Raw genomic sequence first — 25697 nt, 5'->3', positions numbered from 1 at the left:
CTAATTGTTTTTATATTAACGTTTCTCATGTTTCTAAGTGACATGTATCCAGCTCCTTTGTGAAAACTGCTGAGCTCCTAAACTGCCACATATGCACAAATTAAAATGAAACATGAACCACATGTTTACAATATCAACAACAACGTCATTATTACAACAGTATTTCCTCTAAAATTGCTCAGTTACAATATGTTTATAAATAGTTTGGCCTGAACAGAATCTTCTCTGTCCCATAAATGTGAAACTTGTCATCTCTCCATTCAGCCCTCACTCTGTTGTTGCTCTGCTATATGTTTATTTTTAGTGAACTGTGCAGTACAGACACTGAATGGTAACAACAGGTGATATGTGCATGAACACAGAAGTGAGATGTTAAATAAACCACGGGAAATAGTGGATTATCTGATCATTCAGACTGATGTCACATTGTAAGAGTAACACTCAGATCAGGGACCAAATATGAAAATTGCCCAGATCTGATTAGAAAAATTTGGATTGTTCACAATGTTGTGACGAAAATCAAAAGCAACAGCTGTAATGTGAAAGTAGCCACAGTAGCTGTTTGTATGTTCTTGTTTGTTTCCTTTATTTTTCTTACTGAACATCTTTGGTTTATTTTGTGCAAACATAGTGGAGATATAAATCTTCACTGAAGTATCTTTCAGTTTTGTATATGTTCATGCTTAATTTTGACATTACAGGCAAATATTTCAAACAAATCACCTCTTCATTCATAGAAAAATATTCTGCTGCCGCGACTCATGAATCTGTTGGTTATAAAATTAAACCAGGAACAGCTGTTGGTAATAAAGCTGCCACGTAGCATAATGTGATGTTCTACATATAATTACATGTAATATAAATCATTAACACCCCAGAAATAATCTTTATATCTTAGATAACCCCATTTCTGTTTTTGTGGCTTTCTTCCAGGTCTGTAAAGCAGTAGCATCAGAAGAAGAAGAAGGGCAAGGGGCCATTGCCATGTTATGTCCCTGTTCCCACAAGTCACGGATCACTGTAGACTTTGCTTGTTTCAATCATTCCCAGGGCTTTCATGTTTTTCTGTTTATTTTTTATATTTCATGACATAACAGCAGCACGGTTGTTGATTGGTTACCGCTGCTTCCTAACAACTAGAAGGGGGTGGGGGTCATTTATCACAGTTAAAACAAACTACACAACCACCTTTCTAAGTGGACTGCCGACATGAGGTTGAGCATCTGTCATTGTAAACTCTCCACAACAACTACTTTGAGGCTGATGTTTAGTGAAAAAATGTCACATTTGACTAACGTTTGAACCCCCAGTCTGAGGTCAATAACTAAGTGGGGAATGTTGGTGAATTGGGGCTGCAGGGGTAAACAAAAGGCCATTGTGAGACTTTAAAGTCCGAGGTCTGTGTTTGATGAGAAGCTCCTTATCTTTATGTACTGTATGTTTGTACTCTGTATTTTACATGTATTTTAACTATTTTATGCATCAATAACGGCAGCACCGTATTGGATTTATTAGTGACTCTAAAATTGCCCATAGATGTGTCACCTTTGATATGTGATTAATTAATGTGTTCTGTTTAATCAGTGATTAGCTGGTGTTAACAGACTGATAATCTCTTATATCTGATTTCTTATTAAAAGGATAAATACATTATTTGCAGGCTGTTACTCTGAAGAAGGGAAGATGTCTTAAAGTTGTGACCCATAGATTTTCGAAGAAAAAATATTGCATCACTGCCTCTAAAGCTGCACTGTGTTACAGGAAGTGTGCGTTTCTCTTTCAATCCTAAATAAAAATGAGTGAAATTAGTAGATTTTGATTAAATTTTATGTCACATTCACTTTGGATTTGCACTTGTTTATCTGAGGTTACACTGCCTAATAATAAAATCATAGTTTATATAAAATTTGCTCCTCGTTGTATCTCAGCTTGTTCGGATCTTTACCAGCTAAAACTTTGTTTATTCTTTAAAATATTGAGAATTCTAGCTACTCTTGTCCATCCTGTCACAATCAACAGTCAACATCACCACCTCCACTGACAACAACCATGTTAGTGAAAATAATGTTACTGAAAGCACAGTAACAACATGTAAGTATTACATGAACATGAGTTGATGAACAAATTGTCCATCACGGTGCTGATTCTGGTGGTGGAGTAACGGGTGGGTCCCTGGATCATTCTAGTCAGTGCAGGAGTGTAGCACTGAACATCAGTTTCAAAGGTTGTTAAGGTCAGCGTGATGAATTATGTTAAAGGACCAAGTGAGGAGATGGTGAGAGGAGATGTGCTCAAAGGGATTTTATTCTGATAGTGTAGTAATGAAAATAACAGAAATTCGCTGCTAAAAGGGAGGATAAAGAGCACACTATCACAAGGTCAAAGGTTAAACATACAAAGATTAATGACCTGGGACTAAACTCAAGCTAAAGAAAACAGTACAGGTGAAGGAGTGAGGGGGATCTAAGGAAACTGAACAGAAGCATAATACGTGAACTAATGCTGGGGAAACTAAGACTGACTTTAGCAATTTTTGTCTATTTATTGTCATAATTAGTGACAGCAATAATGTTTTGATATTTTGTTTCTAAACTAAACAGCAACTAAACAGGCTGATGTTACTGAAAAACAACAAAGATGGAAACACAGTAGAATCATCTCTGTACATGAGTTCCTGAGTAAACACCTCTATGTTATCTGCTGATCTTTCATATAATGTTAAGACTATTGACCTCACACCATAATTTCATATGGTAAAGCTAAAACACAGACACACATTATATTCAGTGTGTTGTTGTAATTCTAATTAGTGTCCAACAGAGGGCGCCACAAAATCATGTAATACCTCATTCATCTGTGTGGGGGCGATGTTGCAGAGCTTGTACTTACACCTGTCATCAAGATGTCAGTGCTGCTTTGCTAATAGTGTGGTTTTACTAATTCTTGTGTTTTAAACAATCCTTTATATATCTCTATATTAAAATATTTTATTATTTTGTCTTTTCATTTATTATACTTGTGTTGTACCATCTGTCAGCTGTTATCAATTTCATTATTCAGGATAAAATCTTGGGCTCATAGCCAACCATTTCTTTATTACTTCTATTTTTTTTAAATCTACTCTTCAGCTGCATCATAGAGTAAAATTTAGAGTAAAAGTTCCCTCTAAACCAGCATGAAGTGAATTTGTGCACATTTTCAGTAATGTGTGTGTCCTTTAGTTAGAAGTGAGGTTGCAGTGGTACAGGGATTAATGGTGGTAGCTCACACATACAAACGTCACCCTGCTGCCTGCACTGGGGAAAACAGACCACAACCTTATTCTATTTAAGCCTCACTACAAACCAAGAGTGAGGAGGCTACCCACAACCACATGCTCATTCAGTAAGTGTCTCCTGAGGCAACGCAGCCTGTGAGAGACTGCTTTGAAACTGCAAACTGGGATGTACTGCAGGGGTCACACAGTGGGAACATCGAGAAGGTTGAGTGCACTGCTGACTACACCAACTTCTGCATGGACGTTGTTCCAGCTAGAAGGTTTGAGACATGATGATGACAGGGCAGCTTGAAGTAGGGTGACAATATTGAAGAAGATGTGGAGAGAGCGTATCAGCTGAACAACTTCTTCAACAGGTTTGACAACCCTAACTCACACATTATAACACTGCACCCTACCTCAACCTTCTTCTCTCTCCCTCTCCCCAGGTACCAACCTTTGCATGGAGGAGAGTGTCCCAGCACCCACAATCATGGCAGCCCAGGTCCAAAGCAGCTGGTTCAAATGGAGGATCCCCATGGCTGCTGAAGGCCTGTGCATTGGAGCTGGGTGATCCCCTACAGCACATTTTCAACCTAAGCCTGGAACAGGAGACATTACAGACATTTCTAATTACCCTGTGCACGTCAGACTTCCAGTACAACTTAAAGTCCTGCCACATGCAAAAGTAGGACAACACTGCTATCATGCGCTGTATCGGGAGTGGACAGGAACCCCACCAAGAAGAAGGAGATGGTGATGGACTTCAGGAGGCCCAGGCCTCAACCGAAGCCTGTGAATATCAACGGTGACTGTGTGGAGTTTGTAAAGAGCTACAAATACCTGAGAGTGCAGCTGGATGATAAACTGGACTGGATTGCTAACACAGATATTTTGTGCAGGTGAGGTCAAAGCTGCTTGTACTTCCTCGGAAGGTTGGCATCCTGCAACCTCTGCAAAAAGCTGCTGCAGTTGATCTGCAGACTGTTGAGGTGACTGCACTCTTCTACGCTATTGTGTGCTGGGGGAGGGAAGAATCATGAAGGACGCCTCACATCTGGACTAACACCTCTTTTTTTTCTGCTCTGGTGTGAAACCTTTTCAACATTGCTCTGAGCGGAAAACATTTAATATGTAAAAGGAACTGAAAACTTCCTGCTTCTGTTATAAAGGGGTTGTTTGACTCTTCTTAGATATTAGTTGACAGGTAAACTGTTTAAAACAATGAATAAAAACACAACAATGTGTAATTTATGTGATTTGATGGTTTCACCCATTCTGCATTTATATTGTGACATGAGGTAAAACAAACTACAGTTTTTAACTCACAGGCCACGAAAAATACACATTTCTGGCAGAGTGTTAATTTCATCTGTTTGAAAATCAATTTTATTTTAAATTTACGATCCTGCAGTAAAATGTCCAGTTTGTGTGACTACAGTTTTATTAAAGCATATCATGCTTTTGTTTTTGTCCTTAACAAAATATGTTGCAGCAGAACTTGATGAATAACATTTTTTCACCAGCTTCAGCACCAAAATCCACAGACATGCAAAGCCAGTTTCCAGCTCAGGATAAAGTTTTGCCCCTGCACATACAATTTTTGATCAAATTTGACATTTCAGAGTGATTTTCCCTCCAGGCATTCATCCCTGTTTAAAACCATATTTACGCCCGTAGGCTACGGCATAATTGGTATATGCTGTTCTTAAAAACAGAACAATAACGAGCACCAAAGAGTTCGACTTTAGGAGACTGATCAAGGAAAGCTGCACATTTTAGAGAGACTTGGTGGTGGAACGAGGAAGTTCAGGTGTGTATACAGAGAAAGAGGTTAGCTAAGAAGAAGTGGGACACAGAGGACTGAAGAGAGTGGACAGGAGTACAGGGAGATACAGTGTAAGGTGAAGGTAGATGTGGCAAAGGCCAAACAAAGGGCATATGAGGACTTGTATGCTAGGTTTGACACTAAAGAGGGAGAGGTGGATTTGTACAGGTTGGCCAGACAAAGAGAGAGAGATTAAAGATAAGGATGGAAATGTATTGACAGGTGCCAGGAGTGTGATGAGAAGATGGAAGGAGAACTTTGAAGAGTTGATGAATGAGGAAAATGAAAGGGAACGAAGAGTAGAAGAGGTGACTGGTGTGGAGCAGGAAGTAGCAAAGATTAGTAAGAGTGAAGTGAAGAGGACGTTGAAGAGGATGAAGAGTGGAATGGCAGTTGGTCCTGATGACATACCTGTGGAGGTATGGAAGTGTCTAGGAGAGGTGGCAGTAGAGTTTCTGACTAGTTTTCTTGGAGAGTGAGCGGATTGCTGAGGACTGGAGGAGAAGTTTACTGGTGCCAATTTTTAAGAACAAGGGAGATGTGCAGAGCTGTGGCGTCTACAGAGGAATATGATGAGCCAAACAATGAAGTTGTGGGAAAGAGTAGTGGAAGCTTGGCTAAGGGCAGAGGTGAGTATTTGTGAGCAGCAATATGGTTTCATGCCTAGAAAGAGTAAAACAGATGCAGTATTTGCTTTGAGGATGCTGATGGAGAAGTACAGAGAGGGTCATAGCGAGTTGCATTGTGTCTTCGTAGATCTAGAGCAAGCGTTTGACAGGGTGCTGAGAGAGCAGCTGTGGTATTGTATGAGGACGTCTGGAGTGGCAGAGAAGTATGTTAGAGTGGAGCAGGACATGTATGAGAGCTGTAAGACAGTGGTGAGGTGTGCTGTAGGTGTGACAGAGGAGTTCAAGGTGGAGGTGGGTCTGCATCAAGGATCGGCTCTGAGCCCCTTCTTGTCTTGAGACAGGAATCTCCATGGACTATGATGCAGATGACATTGTGATTTGTAGTGAGAGCAGGGAGCAGGTGGAGGAAAATCTAGAGAGGTGGAGTTGTTGTTTTACATGCCAAATAAAGATGCGAATAATATTAGGAACAGTGTATATAAATATAATTGTTGGACAGTTTCAGCAATGTGTAATTATTTCTGATCAGTATTATGTTTAATGTTACATTTTTATGGACCAGGCACATACGTTTGTACAATAAACAAGATATAAAGTATTTTTGTGGTGGGAAGGAAGTATCAACATGTCAGGAAGTATGTTGTGGTCAAAACTGTGGTAGATGACTGAGAGAGCTACTCATAAGGAGAAGCTGAAAAAAACTTTTTGCTGTTTGTGTTATTGCAAAGTACAAACATTTCTCAGAAGCAGAGGGACAGTTTTGGTCTGTATGTGAAGATGGGACACACTTTTCTCTGTGTGCTGTCATTATTCTGTAAGTACATCAGTGACTCTCATAGTGGTCACAATATTCAGAGTTAGACTCATGTTTTCTTTAATCATCCTGGTAGTTTTACAGGCATCAAGTTGGTTTTTTTGTCTTGGTTTAGAGTGAAGAAGTAATGTTAAATTATTTTTCATAATGTGTGGACAGTTTATGGACTATGGTAAACTATTAATAAGTATAAAGATTAAAATGTTCTATAATTGATTGTTACATTTTAAATTTTTCACTTAAATTTTTAGATTTTAGATTTAGATTAGATTTTTTTTTTACTTTTTTCTTAACCAACACATTTGTTCATAAAAAGCTGCCTCCGATGAAATTGCAATATTTGATAATAATGTAACTTTCTGTCAGATTTAATATGTGTGATGAGTTTTTAATCTGTATTTTAGTGCTGAACACACACCTCTATGGAAACACTAAAGGTGACAAATTTTTATTTATTACTTCTCATTTATAAAAATAAATCTTTGACCAACTTTAAGATCACATCCTCTTTGTTTTTGTACTTATGAATGGAAGTAACATTTTACTTCAGATTTGTGCCCAAATGTTTCTTTAAAATTGTTTTATTGTAATGTATAGAGCAGAGTTTAGGTTCATGCGTTTATCTGATCTTATTAACAGAGGCTGGTAGTTTCCCAGCAGATAACGCTGATGAACTTTCTGTGAACATCAACCAAATGTACAGTCAGTTACATTTGTACATACAGTATAAATGATCTCACCTACTGTAATTTGTTATCGGCATTAGCATCACATGCAACAAAGTCTGTCAGACCTCTAAATTGTGTTCTGACCCTTAAGATAAGATGTATTTTCTTTTCATGTCTACATCTGATCACATTAACAGGACAAATTAAAGAACAAGTGGGAAGTCATTTCTAACAGTCCTGCTGAAGATTTAAGTAAATAATTAATCTTTTTTTTTTTTCCTTCCGGCTTATTCTGTGAATTCAGGGTCTGATAGTGAGTTTGTTATTATATGTCAGTTTGGCTCAGTTCAGTTTAGACAAACAGTTGCTTTTCTGATCCCGGAAAACTATGAGTCACATCCTGCTTTTGTTATTGTTTTATGATAGAATCACTCAAATTAATGTGTGCATGAAATTGTGAATAAATTATTTAAACTGAACAGAACATAAACCCAGAGCCTCAGTGACAGCAGACAGGACAGTCATACCAGCAGGAGACACAGGGACACTGACCTGCTCTGTCGACGACTCTGAGGGCTGGAAATATGACTGGTTCAGACAGACCTCATGGTTTTCTACACCTCAGACCATAAGAGGAGGTGGACGAGACACCATCAGTATTTCAGAAGGAGGCATCTATTACTGCAGAGGAAAAAGAGGAAACTCAGTTTACTCCACAGAGAAGAGTGATACTGTCACTATTGAGAAAACAGGTGAGTGTAGTGATTTATTTGAAATCAAACAGCACTGGCTATTAACCATCCCAGTTACATGTAAACATTATTGAGACTTGGCAGATGTTTTCATGTTGACCTACTTGTAATGTTCATGAAATTGTCAGTCTCTCATTTATGAACCTTACAAAGAATTTTCACTGATCTGTTGTTACACAAAACTCTGTTTTTGAAAAACCGTGTTTTATGTGAACAGTCTCTAACAGAGCTACTGTAACTCTGGATCCCAACTGGCCTCTGATATACACTGGTGAAACAGTCACTGTCAGATGTGAGATCCAGGGTGGTGGACGAACAAAGTGGACGTATGAATGGAAAGAAAACAATTTGCTCATATCTAAAACACAAAAGGAACACAGGATCAGCAAAGCCACATTGCATGACAGTGGAGAATATAGTTGTCGGGGTAAAATGGACTTTTATTCCTCAACAGAGTGGAGTAATGACGTCACATTGACAGTATCAGGTAAGTTAGATCATGTTTTATTCAAACGGACACTAATTTATAATGTTTTCATCTGTTTTTGTAAATAAGATAAAAGAAAACAGTAATATTGCTACCTTCTGGCCACTTAATACCAAATTCATTTTGATTTATAGCAAATTATTACGTATAAGCAAGTTTTTAGAATACTTTAGCTTTTGAAATATAATCACGCAGCTAAATATAAGTGACAAACAGAACAATAATGTTCTGTGTACATTACAATTTTAGATATTAAACTCAAAAAACAATAAGACATTTACTTTACTTGGGTCAACATAACTGAAAAATCAATCCTTCATAGGTCTTTAGTCAATAATACGCAAATATGTAATATGGAATAAAACTGATTGATTGTGTAAAATATCTGATCATTGAAACTTAAGTAGAATTTCAATTTGACTAGACAGTGAGTGTAGAAATACAGAAAGCAAGAAGACATAAAGTACAAAAACAGAGATTGTGACATGTAGCAAAGTTATCTGGACAAAATCAAACCTTAAACATTGTAGATCCACATATTAACCATCAGGCTGCTGAGACAAGTCTGAACTGTTGTGATAATGTTGCACTGTGACCGATGAGGAAGCCAATGTGTTTTTTTACTTTCAGTCTGGGTTATTTTGTGAACTCCCTTTACATTTTGTGCTTTTTTTATGTTCGTGGCTACAACAGAAAAAAACATCGATGGTTGGATGTTGTTTATTAGTCTGTGTCAGTGTGTTCTTTGATTAAACATTAGTGTCATGATCTTGGACTTTTATGTTTCTTATTTTCACTTACTTTACTTCTTGTCCTGGACTTTTATTTTGTAGTCACTCGTCCTTGCTTCCTGTCCTTCGTATCTTGTTCTTTACTTACCTTGTTGGTGCTGATTAGAACTGATTAGTGTATTTAAACCCAGTTCTTCCCTCTGCTCTTGTTTCCAGACAGTGAGCTTGTTCTGTTCTCTTTCTTGAAAGACTTTTTGTTCCTGAGGACTTGTTTGCCTGCCGACCCTGGTTTTTCCTGATCAGTCTGCCTGCTCTCACTCCTCTTAGTTGGACTCTGGTTGCCCTTGTTTTCTTTTCTGTGTGATGTTTGGTCCTTTGTTCACATGTCTGTCAGTCTTTGGTTTTTCCCTTTAGCCCCTCTGTTTGCTCATTTGTTTATTCCTTGTTTGTTAGACTCTGTTTCAGCAGGTTTTGGTTATTTTATTGGTTATTTTCTGATCGTCTGTCAGTCTTGTGAGCAGTTGTTTGTTCGTTTATTTGTGTTCAAATCCAAATTCAAATTGTTAATATGTGAGCAAACCCTGTTCATTAAATTTTTCCCCGCTCTGTCAGCGTATGCACGTGTCTGCTTAATTATGATATTCACTGTTTTGCTTAGTCTGCTGCTGGTTAGTGTCTTTTTGCTCTGTGTAAAGAGCGAGTTTCTGTTGTCTTTGACCTCTGTTTATTTCAATAAATCAATTTGCCATCATATCGTCTGTCCCCATCTCCACCTTTGGGTCTTAAGACAACTCTTTACAAGTAGGAGTGAAATGCAGTTTTTTATTTTATATTCTCCACAGTTCACAAGTGCACAACAAGAAGATAAAAAATGATGACCACTTTTTCTGGAATAAGACCATTTTAAACGGTTTCTTCTGGTTTGAGTCGATTTTATTTTCTTTATTTGTTCTGTCCAGGTATTATAGTGAGTGAGCCCTCACTGATCTGTTTGGATCAGAAATCAGCCAAATTATTCTGCAAATCAAATAAATTAAATTTGGAGCAGAGTTTCTTCTAATCATTAAATTGTTTACATTGAACAGAATATAAACCCAGAGCCTCAGTGACAGCAGACAGGACAGTCATACCAACAGGAGACACAGGGACATTGACCTGCTCTGTGGACGACTCTGAGGGCTGGAAATATGACTGGTTCAGACAGACCTCATGGTCTTCTACACCTCAGACCATAAGAGGAGGTGGACCAGACGCCATCAGTATTTCAGAAGGAGGCATCTATTACTGCAGAGGAAGAAGAGGAAACTCAGTTTACTACACAGAGAACAGTTATTCTGTCACTATTAAGAAAACAGGTGAGTGTAGGGATTTATGTGAAATAAACTGACATAGATTCATTATAATTGTTATCAGTTGTTATTTATTTGCATTTTATATCTTGGTTTTTTGTGTCTGTATTTGGTGGAAACAGTTTCCATCAAGGCTGTTGTAACTCAGCAGCACAACTGGCCTCAGATTTTCCGTGGGGAGATGATAAATCTAACGTGTGAGATCCAAGGTGGTGGAGACACTGAGTGGGACTATGAATGGACAACAAATACCTATGAAAAGATTCCAAAATACAGTGAACGTTGGGTTTTCAATGCTTCAGGTTCCAGTGGTGGAAACTACTGGTGTAGGGGTAAAGATAAAATTAATTTTTACTCCTCTACAGCATGGAGTGATCCCATCACACTCACTGTGTTAAGTAAGTTTTATCCATTTAAAGTGTAAATGTTTTTTTAATTCATATTTTATACATGTTTTATTTATCCTTAGACACTTAAATTTGACTACAAAAAAGATATTTTCGAAAACATAAATATGTAAATAATGCAAATGACAGTTATAAAATAAGAAATTTGTGTCACTGAAAAGTGATTTCACCATCAAGACTGAGTGATATTATTATTTACTGCAATGGCCTTATTTATGTTTTTATGTTAAACTTAACATCAAAAACATGTTCAAACTGAGAATGGACAAGAAATGTTTTATTCTCAAAACCATTTTCCAACAGATAAACCCAGACCTGTCCTCACTGTGTCTCCATCATGGCTGAGTCCTGGAGCCTCAGTAACTCTGAGCTGTGAGGTTGAACATCCATCTGCAGGATGGAGGTTCTACTGGTATAAGACTGTTCCTGATCTGTCAGACAAATACTACAGATACTACAGATATGAGCTGCTACCTGGTAAAGACAATGGGACTGAGCAGAATTCCTCAATCATTCATGGACAGACACACACAGCAGGATATGTGTGTAGAGCTGGAAGAGGAGACTCAGTGTATTACACTGATCACAGTGGACCAAAGTTTGTCTGGTCTGGAGGTATGTTTGTTTCTCTGTTTTTCTCTGAATAAACACATGTTAATTTACATCAGTTCATTAATTTTTTTGTCAATTAACTTGTTTGTTGACATATTGGCATTCATGCTCCACCAGTAAAATATATAGTTTGATTATTTTTGGTTAATTTTTTTCATTTCTTTTTTTATTTTTTGCTCTCATCAAACTGAACTTTCCTCTTTCCATCTTACTGTATGATTTCCTCATAAACTGGGCTGTGTTGCATTGTTTTCCTTCCATCCGTTTTTATTTCAGTTTATCTACAGTAATAACATGACAAACAGTACAATAGGAAATATGTAATTTCTGTCGACACTTTGCAATGAGCACTTTTACTTTGAATCCATAATTAATTTTACTTGTCAGACCTAAGATTCAAATCTAGACAATGAGTAAAACAGTGGTTCAGCTGGAGGAAAGTGGACAGTTTGATGGAGATAAACAAACATCTACAGAACAACTGACGTGCTGTGAAAGAAAAAAAACTGACTGAGAGACAACTTTCCCATGTTCCAGCTGCTGTTATAACATGTTGAGCTGTTGTTGTAGTTTTACATAATATGAGACAGGAAAATAATTAAAAACATTTATACATTGTCTTTCAGAGCACTCAAGGTCACTCAACAAATTACTCAAACAATAAAACCAAACTAAACAATTAAAAAAGTCAAATCAGTGAGTAAAGCAAAAGGTTCAGCAGGACAAAACAAGCAACTACAGAACAACTTAAACACTGACAAATTAAATACCAAGAAATAAATCTTGTTTAAAGATGGCAGGTAAAAGTAGTTTAACATGTCACAGCTGCTGTTGTCACTTTGTGTCATTTTAAATATACAAAGTTTTAAAACCTTTTGGAAGATGAAATCATATTTTGATGAAGAAACTGCAGTTTGCACTGATCCTCAATAAGTAGTTGAAGTAAAGGAAAATCACAGGCTTTTGTAATGTGGAATTTTAATCATAATTTCTTTAAACTATGTTTTATTTCTTTTGTCGTGTTTTTCAGATGTTCATCCATCAGCGTCTCTCACAGTGAATCCTGACAGAGTTCAACACTTCACCTCTGACTCTGTGTCACTGAGCTGTGAGGGAAACTCTACTGAGTGGACAGTGAGGAGGTTTCCTGATGGAGGCTTCCTGTCCCACTGTTATCACTGGGGGACTATGACTGGATCCACATGTAAATTCTCCACTTCACGGTCTGGTACTGCAGTGTACTGGTGTGAGTCTGGATCAGGAGAGTTCAGTAATTCAGTCAACATCACTGTACACAGTATGTTTCATGAACTTTTTACATTTCTTTTATTTAAACATCCATTTGTCAACATCCTATTATGTACTTTAATACCCAGATCAAACTGAGCAGTCGACAGTGGTCACATGCTGAAGTGTCTTTGGGTAAAACACTGAACCCCAACAAGCCCCTGATGTGTGCTACTTACTTGTTGGGGATAAAGTGTCTGTTAAATGATTAAATGTAATTGTAATGTCAAAGTAACAACATGACAAATAGAGACAAACGTCTCATATCAAAGAATAATTTGGGTGGCAGGTCTTTAACTTCATCTGTTCACAACAATTTCTGCTCAAGTTTACCCTCAGTAAAAACATCACATCAGTCATAGTCACATATTATCACTTAGCATAATTAGTTTGGGTTTCACATGCAGTTCTTATGTCAGTGATCAGATTATTGTTTTTTTTTCCATCAATATTATTTCCTTTAAAGGAAACTGATCACAGGGAAACAGTTATTTTGTGAAATGTTACTTATTAGACCGTTTTTAAATTCACCAAATCAAATGTCAGATCTTGATCTAAATTTCTAAAATAAATGTTTTATCATTGTACATCAGCTTGTTCTGATGTTCTGCACCAGCTGATCTCTGAAACTTAACACTGACTGTTTTCCAGATACAGATATTATCCTGGTGAGTCCTGTCCATCCTGTGACTGAAGGAGAGTCTGTTACTGTTGGCTGTAAATTAAGAAGCAAAAACTTTGTTTCCAGTGTGTTTTTCTATCAAAATGACAAACTCAGACAAAATGACACCAGACAGGAGCTGAATATTTCTGCAGTGTCAAAGTCAGATGAAGGTTTCTACAAGTGTCAGTCCTCAGGAAAAGTGTCACCACAGAGTTGGTTAACAGTTAATGGTGAGTTGGATTAAAATAATTTACATATTTTGTCATTTGTAAAAACGTTTACTGTCTGAGAAAGAAACATTAAATATATTAATGGGAACTTGTTTTAATGTTTTGGTTTATTTCAGAGTTTTGTCTTTACCTGACACTAATTTCTGTGAAAATAAATAATCATTTGTGGTTTTTAATAATTAATATTTCTTGTTTACAATAGCGGTGTCCAAACATGAAAGCTCTTCACTTCCTGTGGCACTGACCATTGGGTTGGTTTGTGGGATCTTACTCATTATTTTCCTGCTGTTCTATCACTTCAGACAGTCAAAGGGTGAGTCACTATTCTTCTGATATTAGATGTTTACTGACTACATTTGAGTGATTCATACACAGATGCATTTTGATCAAAATGATATGAAATAGCAGCAGGATCATTTAATTTTCACAGTCATGTAAACAACTTTTTAATTTTTTGACAGATTCATGTTTTATCAGGTCAGTTCACTCATTTACCTCGTCTTCAATTTAACTGCATCATATTTCACCTCTTTATTACATTTTCTTTACCTACTTCATTGCACTTAATTTTATTTTAGGCAGATGCAGTCAGACAGTACCAGTCGGGACTCCTCCACAAATCATGGGGTCAACAGGAATGAAAAAGAACACAATGAATACTGCTCTCTTCTCCGTGGTGAGTATTTACTTACTACTACGTGAACTGTGAACACTTTTCTGATAGGACTTTGCTTTGATGTTTTCTCCTTGACTTAGATTTTTGCTGCCTTGTACCTCACTTGTAAGTCGCTTTGGATAAAAGCGTCTGCTAAATGACTAAATGTCCCGTACTATTACTATTAATTATTGTTATCAGTATTACTATTATTATTTCTTGAGCTCAGTTTCTGAGGTTATTTGAAATTAACTAACACTATATAATGATGTATTTTTTTCAATATAATGAAATTCAAACGATTTATCTGATTGTTTATTTTTTAATTAAAGGTGAAGCCTGTATCTATGAATCAATCAAAGATTCTGGAAACACTGGAAATGGTGCAGTAAACCTGAGGATTAACATGGAACTGTTTACATGTGATTGATAGAAAATCCTGTAACTAAAACAATACATACTGTATATTTCTAATGCAGGTGAATCACAGGAAGTCACATATTCTCTCATTGAACTTAAACACATTGAAAAGAAGTGTGAGTACAACAAATACAGTACATACAGTATTTATACTTATTTAAGATGAATTTATAGAAGATTAATTTTTCCTTTTATGGATTCATCTGATTATCTTAACAGGTAAGGATCATAAACCAGAAGAGAGCCCTGTTTACTCTGATGTGAAGACAGAAACTACAGGTACAGTCGTGAGTTTGTGTAGAAATGTGCCTCATTGTTAAACTGGAGGAAAACATGGGTCAACATGCACTTCAGTTAATCTCCATCAGTAGTTATTATACAGAACCACTAGGTGTCACCAGAGGTGCAAATTCTTCATTACACTTTGTGTGTATTTAGAGTTTTTTTCCAATATCTGATGCTAAAAAGAAAAAACAACCCTCACTTCTTTATTTCTACCTGTTAATCTATTCATCAGCTGTGTGTTAAACATCTGCTGAACAAACAAACACTGAGATGTTGATTCTGTTTAGACGACAGTCTGATGTATGTTCAGATCAACCACCACGATAAAGGAAAAGTCTGCATTCACCTGTAGTTATTGTCCAACATGTTGGTCTTGGTATAATGTGTATTTATTCTGTGTTTGTAAAATAGGTTATGTTCACATTAAAGGCCTTAAAGGTGCAGTGTGTAGGATTTGGAGGAATCTATTAGTGCAAATGAATCATAGTATTCTTAATTATGTTTTCATTAGTGGGTAATCACCTCCAAATAAGAATTGTTGTTTTCTTTAGCTTAGATTGAGCCTCTTATGTCTACATAGAGTGCAGGTCACCTTTCACAGAGGCTGCCATGTTGAGCCACCATGGTTCTACAGAAGCCCAGAGGACAAATCACAAACACTGGCTCTAGAAGAATTTTTAGATTAATGTAGCACTTTGAATTTGGTGACACTGTGTCTAGAAAAAAATTATATTATTAAAATATACAGTTCATGTTTCAGTGTCTATGGTGAAAATGGGGGTTAACAGGTCAAAAAAGTTAATCATCTTAGTATTGTACATTTCAATAAATCATACAAACTGCACTATTAATGTTTGATTCTGTCTAATTGTTTTTATATTAATGTTTCTCATGTTTCTAAGTGACATGTATCCAGCTCCTATGTGAAAACTGCTGAGCTCCTAAACTGCCACACATGCACAAACTAAAGTGAAATATGATCCACGTATTTACAATATCAACAACAACTTGATTATTACAACAGTATTTCCTCTAAAATTGCTCATTTACAATATGTTTCTTCTAGTTTGGCCTGAACAGAATCTTCTCTGTAAAAGTCCCATAAACGTGAAACTTGTCATCTCTCCATTCAGCCCTAACTCTGTTGTTGCTCTGCTATATGTTTATTTATAGTAAACTGTGCAGTACAGACACTGAATGGTGACAACAGGTAATATGTGCATGAACACAGAAGTGAGATGTTAAATAAACCACGGGAAATAGTGGATTATCTGACCATTCAGACTGATGTCACATTGTAAGAGTTACACTCTGAATCAGATCTGGGAACAAATATGAAAATGGATTAGAAAAATTTGAATTGTTCACAATTTTGGGCGAAAATTAAATACTACAGCTGTAATGTGAAAGTAGCCACAGTAGCTGTTTGTAGGTTCTTGTTTGTTTCCTTTATTTTTCTTACTGAACATCTTTGATTTATTTTGTGCAAACATAGTGGAGATATAAATCTTCATTGAAGTATCTGTCAGTTCTGTATTTGTTTTGACATTACAGGCAAATATTTCAAACAAATCACCTCTTCATTCATAGGAAAATCTTCTGCTGCAGCCACTGATGAATCCGTTTATTCTGAAGTCAAACCAGGAACAGCTGTTGGTGATAAAGCTGCCACGTAGCATAATGTGATCTTCTCCATATAATTACATGTAATATAAATCATTAAACAATCCAGAAATCATCTTTATATCTTAGATAACCCCATATCTCTTTTTTGTGGTTTTCTTCCAGGTCTGTAAAGCCGTAGCATCGGAAGAAGAAGAAGGGCAGGGGGCCATTGCCATGTTATGTCCCTGTTCCCACAAGTCACGGATCACTGTAGACTTTGCTTGTTTCAATCATTGATGTTTTTATGTTTTTATGTTTTAAAGAAGAAGCACTGCTTCTTTACAACTAGAAGGGGGGTGGGGGGTGGGGGTATTTTATCACAGTTAAAATAAACTAAAAACAACCACCTTTCTCAGTGGACTGCAGACATGAGGTTGAGCATCTGTCATTGGAAACTCTCCACAACAAATATTTTGAGGCTGATGTTTAGTGAAAAAAATCCAAAATGTTTTATGTCCATTTTCATATTAAACTAATGTTCGAACCCCCAGTCTGAGGTCAATAACTAAGTTGTTGGTGAATTGGGGCTGCAGGAGTAAACAAATTTTTGATTAAATGTTATGTCACATTCACTTTGGATTTGCACTTGTTTATCTGAGCTGATGTTACACATTGATTTTGTGAAAATGATTTGAGAAATAAACCTGCCTAATAATAAAAATATAGTTTATACAATATTTTCTCCTCGTTGTACCTCAACTTGTTCAAATCTGCACCAGCTAAAACTTTGTTTATTCTTTTTTAAAATATTGAGAATCCTGGCTACTGTCCATCCTGTCACTTAAAGAGAGTCTGTTACTGTTGGCCAAAAAGTATGGAGCAGAAACCTTTTTCTATCAAAATTGCAAAATGACACTAGACAGGAGCTGAACATTTCCGCAGTGTCAAAGTCAATATGAATGTATCAGTACTCAGGAAAAGTGTCACCTCAAAGTTGGTTGATTGTTTGCTAATTATCTAACCATATGACTAAATTTACTTTCTTCCCTCACATTAACAGTGAACATCACCACCTCCACTGACAACAACCATGTTAGTCATAATAATGTTTCTGAAAGCACATTAACAACATGTAAGTATTACATGAACATGAGTTGGTGAACAAATTGTCCATCACGGTCCTGATTCTGGCAGTGGAGTAACGGGTGGGTCTCTGGATCATTCTAGTCAGTGCAGGAGTGTAGCACTGAACATCAGTTTCAAAGGTTGTTAAGGTCAGCGTGATGAATTTAGTTACAGGACCAAGTGAGGAGATGGTGAGAGGAGATGTGCTCAAAAGGTTTTTATTATGATGGTGTATTAATGAAAAATACAGAAATTCGCTGCTAAATGGGAGGATAAAGAGCACACTATTACAAGGTCAAAGGTTAAACATACAAAGATTAAGGACCTGGGACTAAACTCAAGCTAAAGAAAACGATACAGGTGCAGGAGTGAGGGGGATCTAAGGAAACTGAACAAAAGCATAATACGTGAACTAATGCTGGGGAAAATAGGACTGACCTGGAATAGTTCATGATAATAATCTACAGAATGTGCACATACAAAAGTTGAAAAAGAAATTAACTAACAATAACCCTAACATGGTGCACACACAGTAAACCATCATTGAGATGGGAGCATCTACAAGTAGAACCAGAGCTATTATAGACAAACCAAGGGAGCAAACTAATTAACCACACAGAGAAAACATGAACAAAGAAAAGATAGATAGAGATAGATAGAGCAGATAGACAGAGACAAACCAATAACCAAAAACTTCAGACCAAAGTTGAGGAAGTCCAAATCATGGAAGTCAAGCAGCATGCGCTTAAACTAAACCTATTTATGCTGATGTTAACACATTTTAATAAAAATATAACCTAAATGATGGACAAGAGGTAATGTTATCATGGTGAGTGAAGCAAGATGTGGGTCCACAGGGAACTTTTCAATGCTCCTGCTCCTGCTGCTCCTGCTGCTGCTGCTCCTGCTGCTCCTGCTCCTGCTGCCGCTGCTCCTGCTGTTGCTGCTGCTCCTGCTGCTCCTGCTCCTGCTCCTGCTGCTCCTGCTGCTCCTGCTGCTGCTGCTGCTCCTGCTGCACCTTCTGCTGCTGCTGTTGCTGCTGCTCCTGCTGCTCCTGCTGTTGCTCCTGCTGCTCCTGCTGCTGCTGCTGCTCCTGCTGCACCTTCTGCTGCTGCTGCTGCTGCTGCTGCTGTCCTACTCCCCTCTCTCTGTGTTGCTGCAAACTGTGCCGTCTTCTTGTTGAACCAAGAGTGGACAGACATGAGAATGAGTCTGTCTGCACTATAGACAGTCACTCTCCAAATGGTCGGAGAACAAGACCTGGAACCTCCAGTGGGCACCACCAATGGTGGTGGAGATGGATGGAATGGAGATGGTCTGGTGTTCTCCCTCTGGCTCTGCTGGGTTTTGGGAACAGGTGTGGTGACCACAGATGAGATAAAGGTTCTCTGACAGCTAATCACAGGGAAGTCTTTAGTGCCTGTGATGAGGCTGTAGTAGAGGCTGAGGACGGACTCTGACATGCTGGTGATGTTGGCTCTGCTCCGAGGATGGTTCCTCAGGTTGATAAGAACCATCTGGTGAACTAGTGTCAGCAGAGCAGCTACATGGGAAGAAAAGGAGATAGTTAGTCACATTAGCTGAGATGAAATTACACACACTTTGATAATAAGCTCTGTAACATGAATCAATTTCTGCTGTTAGATTTTGACAACTGATAATAAAACACATTTAAATATTCCTCATTTGACTGATTCCAAAATGATCTGTGCTCAATTTGGATAAACTTTTATCTCTTATGTACTTGAGGTGACTGGTGCTGTGCAGAGATCTGTGAGTGACTGCGGTTATGGACAAATTTTCAGTAATGAACTGATTCACTTTGTAACCACAAATGTTGCAGTTTTTCAAACAAGTCATTTAGAAATAGTCACATTCAACTTCTACAGTCAGATTGGTTAATAAAATGTTTGGTTAAGCTCCAGGTACAAACTGTCCCTCTATGTACAAATCCAATATTTAACTCTTCAGAGACACTTTCTTTTCTGAAATGTACACAACTTGTTTTCAATCATTTTTTACTCAGCATTTTTTACATGCAAAAAATCTGATGCTACAATTGTGCTGCATATTCCAGTGTTGTGTTATCAACGTATTCCTACTAACAGTGAAGCTGTGTAGTATGTTATACAGTAGACACACAGAACTGCATGTAGTCTGCACCAATCACACAAACATCTGCTCTTTGTACACATCACATGAACATCTTGGATTCATCAGTGTAAAATGTGCAATGTATAAGCAGATGGACACTTTCAGTGTAAGATATTCACTCTGAAAAGTCTTTGGGAAAGCTCTGCCTGTGGAAAGCCCCGCCCACTTTTAGTGGAAAAAAAAATCTTACCAGAGCTGAATTGACACTGAGGACTGGGACCATATGTTCAGTCTTGTATCTGGTTTCCATTTTACGAGTGATATCTTAGTTTGACATATTCAGATAACTAACATATAAATAAATTACAAATAGTTTGGACTATTGCATTTCTGACACTGTGAAACTGTTTTAAAAGATTCACAGTGTACAGCCTACTGTTACATCATGTGTAGAATAGCAGCATTTCATTAGATTTTCATTTACTCATTTATTCAAAATGGACAATGAAAACTTTTCTAAAAACTTGTCAGAGTTCACATTTACAATGCCAACATTCATGTAGCAGCTCGAGCACCATTAAACATTGTTATTTTAAAATATACATATTTTATATGACCAGGGTTACATTCATGTGAGGTTCTCTGAGACGAACACAGGCTCACAAATTTAAACACAGGGTCGACAATACACATGCACCCACTCAAATGTTTAATATAATGGTGCTAAAAGTTCTTAAACTTGCCAAACTAAAAGCCTCTCAGCTTTCTGTTAGTTATCATGATTGATTGAAACTGAGTGTGTTTAACTGCACAAAAGTCCAATGGGCTCAGTACAGATCTGAGTATGGTAGATTTACACAGAAAGTCAGGAATGTCTCTTGGAGTCATTTCTAAACAAATGCAGGTTTTAACATGATCAATCCAAACGACTGCACATAGAGAGTCAATTTCCATTGGAGCCACTTTCCAAGGTCTGGACGAAGACCCAAACCATCTCAATCAGCTGAGAGGACATTTGTTTGCATGATCAGGAGCAACACAGGAACCATCATGTCAGAGGCTGCGATGAACAGGTTTCTGCTGGAACACAAGCATGTCTACAATAAAACGAGTTTGACATTGTCGTGGACTGAAAGGCTGCTGTCCACAGAAGAAGCCCTGCTCCAAAAATGATTCAAGCTTGATTAAAGTAAAGAAACCAAGATGAGTAGCATTCTGGAGGGAGGTTTTATGGTCAGATGGGATAAATATTAGACAGAGGTTTAGAGGAATAAAGGTGAGGCGTAAGACAACTACATATTTTCTCTAAAGTCTAACATCTTTGCTGATTTGTATTCTACTATTTACAACTATTCCACTATTTCCAATTCAAATGTCTTATCATAAAACCATCTGCAGACTTCACCTTTCTTTTCTTGTGGTTCTTTTACGGCCATGAATAAAAAACACTACCTTGAAAATCAATTTTATGCAATTGTAGTGATTCATTTAGAATCTAAAAACAATGTGGAAAGTCAAACAAAGTCCATCATTAGCCCAACATTTCCATGTCTTTATCAGTGCAAATGTATAAAATGTATACTACATTTTATACATTTGTATAAACACATGTATAAAATGTATACTACATTTTATACATTTGCACTTATAAAGGTGTTTCATCAGCTGTGATCACATCACCTAAGTAAGTTTCATTAGGCCAAATTGTAAAGTAAACAGACTGATTTTATATTCGTTTTCTGCTAAATGTTTGAGTAGTTTACACCTTATCTGACATGCAGTCTTTCTCAGACAGGCTGCAGATCATAAAGTCATCAATGTACTGCAGCAGAGCTGATCCTGCTGGTAAATGCAATGTCTCGAGATTTCAGCTGATGGAAAACTCCTGGACTTCCCCAAAACTCAATTAAAAAAACAAATCTCATCCTCCTCATTATTTACTTTTTAAATTTTTATTTTTCAATGAGAAAGCAAACCATTAATGAATGTATGCATACATAAGGAATGCGAAAAATCTAATAACAAATTCAGCAGCCAAGAAAGTATTTGTTTGTGGATTTAACACTTCCAGAGCTCTCAGATGGATTGGAATTTTTACTGCTCGCAAATCCTGAACAAATCTCCAATTTCCACTATCACGCATATTTAGCAGTAAATAATTACAAGACGTGATTACAGCTGCTTTTCTTTAGAAATTCAAAAAATTCCATCCGTGGCTTTTTGTTTTAGAGATTATCAACATTTCAGATTTATTTAACAAACAGACACAATGGACATGTGCATGTGAGGTCGCATATCAAATGAACAAATCTTCATTAAAATACATTTTGGTTGATAAAACATTCAACATTAAAAGTAACATTAACAACCGTACGCATTCAGGCATATTATATATTCAATAAATTTGAAACAAAATATTGGCATTAATGCAAATATGGTATGAGTCACTGTAACACGTAAGAAGTCGGCTGTGAAACAGTGAATCTGAATCATCTTTTTTTTCCCATTTTTCATTTACAGGTTATCACAGGTTACATTAAGGCTCACTGTGGCGTCAAGGTGTATTATTATGTGATCTACTGTATAAAAAGGACAGCTTCATGCCCTTTTACTGTGAAATATTAAAATCTTCGTTGATTCACACAGGAAAGAAGCACTAGCTCATCTGATCCTAACCCTCTCCTCTCCGCTCGTACCTCTTTTGCTATTTCTGATAAGGAAAAGTGTGTGTTTTCTGCTCAGGCACAAGCATGAAAACAGAACTAAAAGCCTTCCTGTAGGCAGGCAGACACTGAAAATATCACAGTTGATTCAACCTCAAGTTGCTACCAATCATGCACAGAAGAACACTTTTGATAAAATAGCCTAAATTTTCCCACCTATCTTATTCTGATTTAGCAAATGAAAATATGGGGAACAGCATTTGGAACGTCATAGAAATAGTTTTGTTCCTCATTCAGAGAGACAGCACATAAGTGATCAGACCATTAAAACACTGCAGTCAATTTCTCAAACTTCACTTAATCCCATCTTTGTTCATAAGGAACATCAGGGCCATGTGAAACATGCGCTGTACAATGTAAATCAATTCGGACATGAACAAGACAAGAAAGACTGCTGCAGCTTCCATTCATACACAAGGAATCTTGTAATATATGATATAATTCATCATGGTGGGTTTGAAAATGTTTGAACACTTGTATTACTTCTGATGTAGACATCAGATAGATCCACAACTTAATCATTGGATATGTTAAATTTATGGGGCATAATTTTGACAACATGCATGTTTAAGAGATTGATCTTGAGAATTAGCACAAGGCCATGACTGAGTCAAATACTTTTTGTGGTTTTCCAGAAACACCAACATGTACATTAACCATTTTGCAACTTCAGTTGCTTTTAAAACTGACCTAATTGCTCCACTGCCTACCAAACAAAATCACGTCTTGATCATTGACTTACAGAGTGTATTCAGGAAATTTACTCTGTCCCTCAGCATTTAAGCCTCAGGTGTTTTAATTTAGCTCCAATATTGATCACATTGCTCAATCAAATCCACATTTATTCCAGCCTGTATGAGCTTTAGCAAGCAGTTTTCATTGCGTTTGTCTGGCAAACTATCAGTGCATGTCTGAGCAAGCATTTCTTCATTGCAGTTTGCAAATCAGTGTCAGTGTGCATTACCTCCCTCCTTTTGATCAGTCATCAGCAACTGTCCCTGGGGCACCAGCTTTTCCTCCTCCCGTCAGTTTGCCACTGGCGATGACTTCTCAAGACAATCTCTGGGTCTATGTCCTCCTCAATCCCAGAGGGACAGTCATTTGCACAATGTCCCCTTTGCTCAGGTGTGTGGCATCTATCTGCAGCTACTACTCAGCCACCTCCTACTCCTCGTCCTCTGCCTCTCCATCGTCCACAATATCCTTGTCCTCCACAACCGATGTCATATGAAAACATCTTCATCCTGTATTACAGACTGTCTCAGCCTGCCACTTGTACCATGTTTCTTTCCCTTCTATCTTTCCCTGGTTGCAAATGTGGTTGCAAATGAGGAAGATAAGAATGAGGACAGAGATGTGTTGGAGCCAGGTGGTCGTTGTTGTTGTGGGACCTATTGTCGTTGGACTTGTTGTTTATAGTGTCTTTGGGGTGGTGGTTGTAGCAGCACTGACAATTAGTCCAAGCCACAGACCAGTTTAGGTGGTGTAATCTGTGGATAGAGAGAAGACACACTGGGAGTATATGGTGGTGGTGTGTGTTTTCTACTGAAGTGTTCTGTGTGGTGCAGTTGGCGTGAATTTTTTTTTCTCTCTCTTTTCAGTCATCTTCTTTCTGTTTACTGTACTTCATTTTTCTTTTTTCACATATTTAACAGTATATAAGTTACACATCTGTGTGTCTTTTTCATAATCTTTACATTTGGAGTAATCTACTATTTTCTCTGCCGTTTTTTTACCTCTCTTTTCTCCATTCTCTCACTGTCACTCAGTTCCTAGGGCTTAGTTCAAGTGTGCAGACTTCGTGCCACACTTACAGTAAGGCAATGCCAAAACTCTTAATTTCACTTTAGGACCTGTCCTGTTCAAATGAACAGTTACTCATCTCTTTGAACTGTTGGATCAGTTGGATTCACCAGTGTAAAATGTGAAGTGTCAAAGCAGATGAACACTTTCAGTGTAAGATATTCACTCTGAAAAGCTCCGCTGTGGAAAGCTCCGCCCACCATCGGCAGTTGAAAGCTCCGCCCACAATTGGCAGTTGAAAGCCCCGCCCACCACCAGCAGTTGAAAGCTTCGCCCACCTCTGCCGTCTTAAAAAACTTCAGAATTTTATAGAAGCCATTTTATATCCACGCCATTTTGTGTGTCTGTGGTAAGCCCTCTTTTATGACATATTAAACATTTATATTTTATATCTTAGCCAAGTCTGTTTTTTTACAAACCTAATACTGTTTGTCATCGGGTCTAACTTAAATATGCAACATCCCTTTAGCTAAATGATGCTAATGTTAAGTTTGAATAACAACATAACTTATACGGTGAGTGTGGTGAGATTGTGAGATGTTCCAGAAAAAATAGAAAGACTGTTGGGAGTTTGGTAGCATGGATGGTACATTAGCAGTTACCCTTTAGTGAACAGTTACAAACAGCTAACTTTAACCTTGGCGGCCAGTGCAATTCTAGCTAGTTAAGGATTCATATCTTAATTATTAGAAGTTTTAGCGCTGAAGTGGTGAAAACTGTTAGTTTGGTGGTGAGCTAGCAGTTTTTCTTGGCATGGTTGTCCCAGACTAAGTAACATTACTAAAGGTGTTGTTTTCTAGAGTCCTGATAAGGTTGGTGCATTAATAATGATATTAAACATGATGTTGTTAAGGCTGAGCTCTATGCACACACACACACACACACACACATACACACACACACACACACACACACACACACACACACACACACACACACACACACACACACACACACAATGTGCTATGAGAAACAAAATTAATAGACTGATAAGGGGATCAATAATATATTATTTTTTAAGTACTTTAGTAGATATTATAATTATTATAATGCAGTATTCTTCTTCGTCTTCCACCATCAAATTTGATGATACTGAGCTGTGCGAGAACAAGTGTTACTGTTTTGTCAGTGATACTATTTTACAAAATAAAATATATACTAAACAGAGATACATTAGGTAATGCTTTCATATACGTTTTTAAGGTAATTATGAACTAGTGGAGAGCTATACTTTATATTTGGGTAGAAGGATAAAGAAAATCTAAAGCAAAAC

General features: G+C 37.3%; 1 protein-coding gene across 3 annotated transcripts; it reads left to right on the top strand.

Annotated features, from left to right (window-relative positions):
- The first annotated feature begins 5863 nt into the window (after positions 1–5863).
- Positions 5864–17391, top strand: LOC137138089 (Fc receptor-like protein 5). 3 transcript variants are annotated; one of them, XM_067525011.1, is made up of 17 exons: positions 5864–6527; positions 6932–6964; positions 7678–7947; positions 8165–8434; positions 10251–10520; positions 10637–10912; positions 11225–11536; positions 12564–12830; positions 13472–13714; positions 13917–14027; positions 14176–14191; positions 14293–14390; positions 14702–14752; positions 14849–14905; positions 15009–15068; positions 16665–16780; positions 16863–17391. In XM_067525011.1, the coding sequence occupies exons 1-16, from the start codon at positions 6491–6493 to the stop codon at positions 16748–16750; spliced, it is 2457 nt and encodes an 818-aa protein (XP_067381112.1). In that variant the 5' UTR covers positions 5864–6490; the 3' UTR covers positions 16751–16780; positions 16863–17391. The 3 variants fall into 3 exon arrangements, with proteins under 3 accessions (XP_067381112.1, XP_067381111.1, XP_067381113.1); XM_067525010.1 differs by having other exon boundaries at positions 5865–6527; positions 16665–16756; XM_067525012.1 differs by lacking the exon at positions 14702–14752 and having other exon boundaries at positions 5865–6527; positions 16665–16756.
- Positions 17392–25697: the final 8306 nt, after the last annotated feature.

The sequence above is a fragment of the Channa argus genome, chromosome 12 (genome assembly GCF_033026475.1).
Source record: "Channa argus isolate prfri chromosome 12, Channa argus male v1.0, whole genome shotgun sequence".
Classification (NCBI taxonomy): domain Eukaryota; kingdom Metazoa; phylum Chordata; class Actinopteri; order Anabantiformes; family Channidae; genus Channa; species Channa argus.
The sequence above is the reverse complement of the archived record's forward strand: the minus strand, read 5'-3'. Positions and strand labels throughout refer to the sequence as shown.

Excerpts from the sequence above, each read along its gene's own strand:
- LOC137138089 (XM_067525011.1), top strand. The coding sequence starts at position 6,491 with ATGGGACACACTTTTCTCTGTGTGCTGTCATTATTCT. Across the intron at positions 13,715-13,916 it reads GAGTTGGTTAACAGTTAATG|CGGTGTCCAAACATGAAAGC; the intron begins GTGAGTTGGATT and ends TGTTTACAATAG. Across the intron at positions 15,069-16,664 it reads TGTGAAGACAGAAACTACAG|GAAAATCTTCTGCTGCAGCC; the intron begins GTACAGTCGTGA and ends CTTCATTCATAG.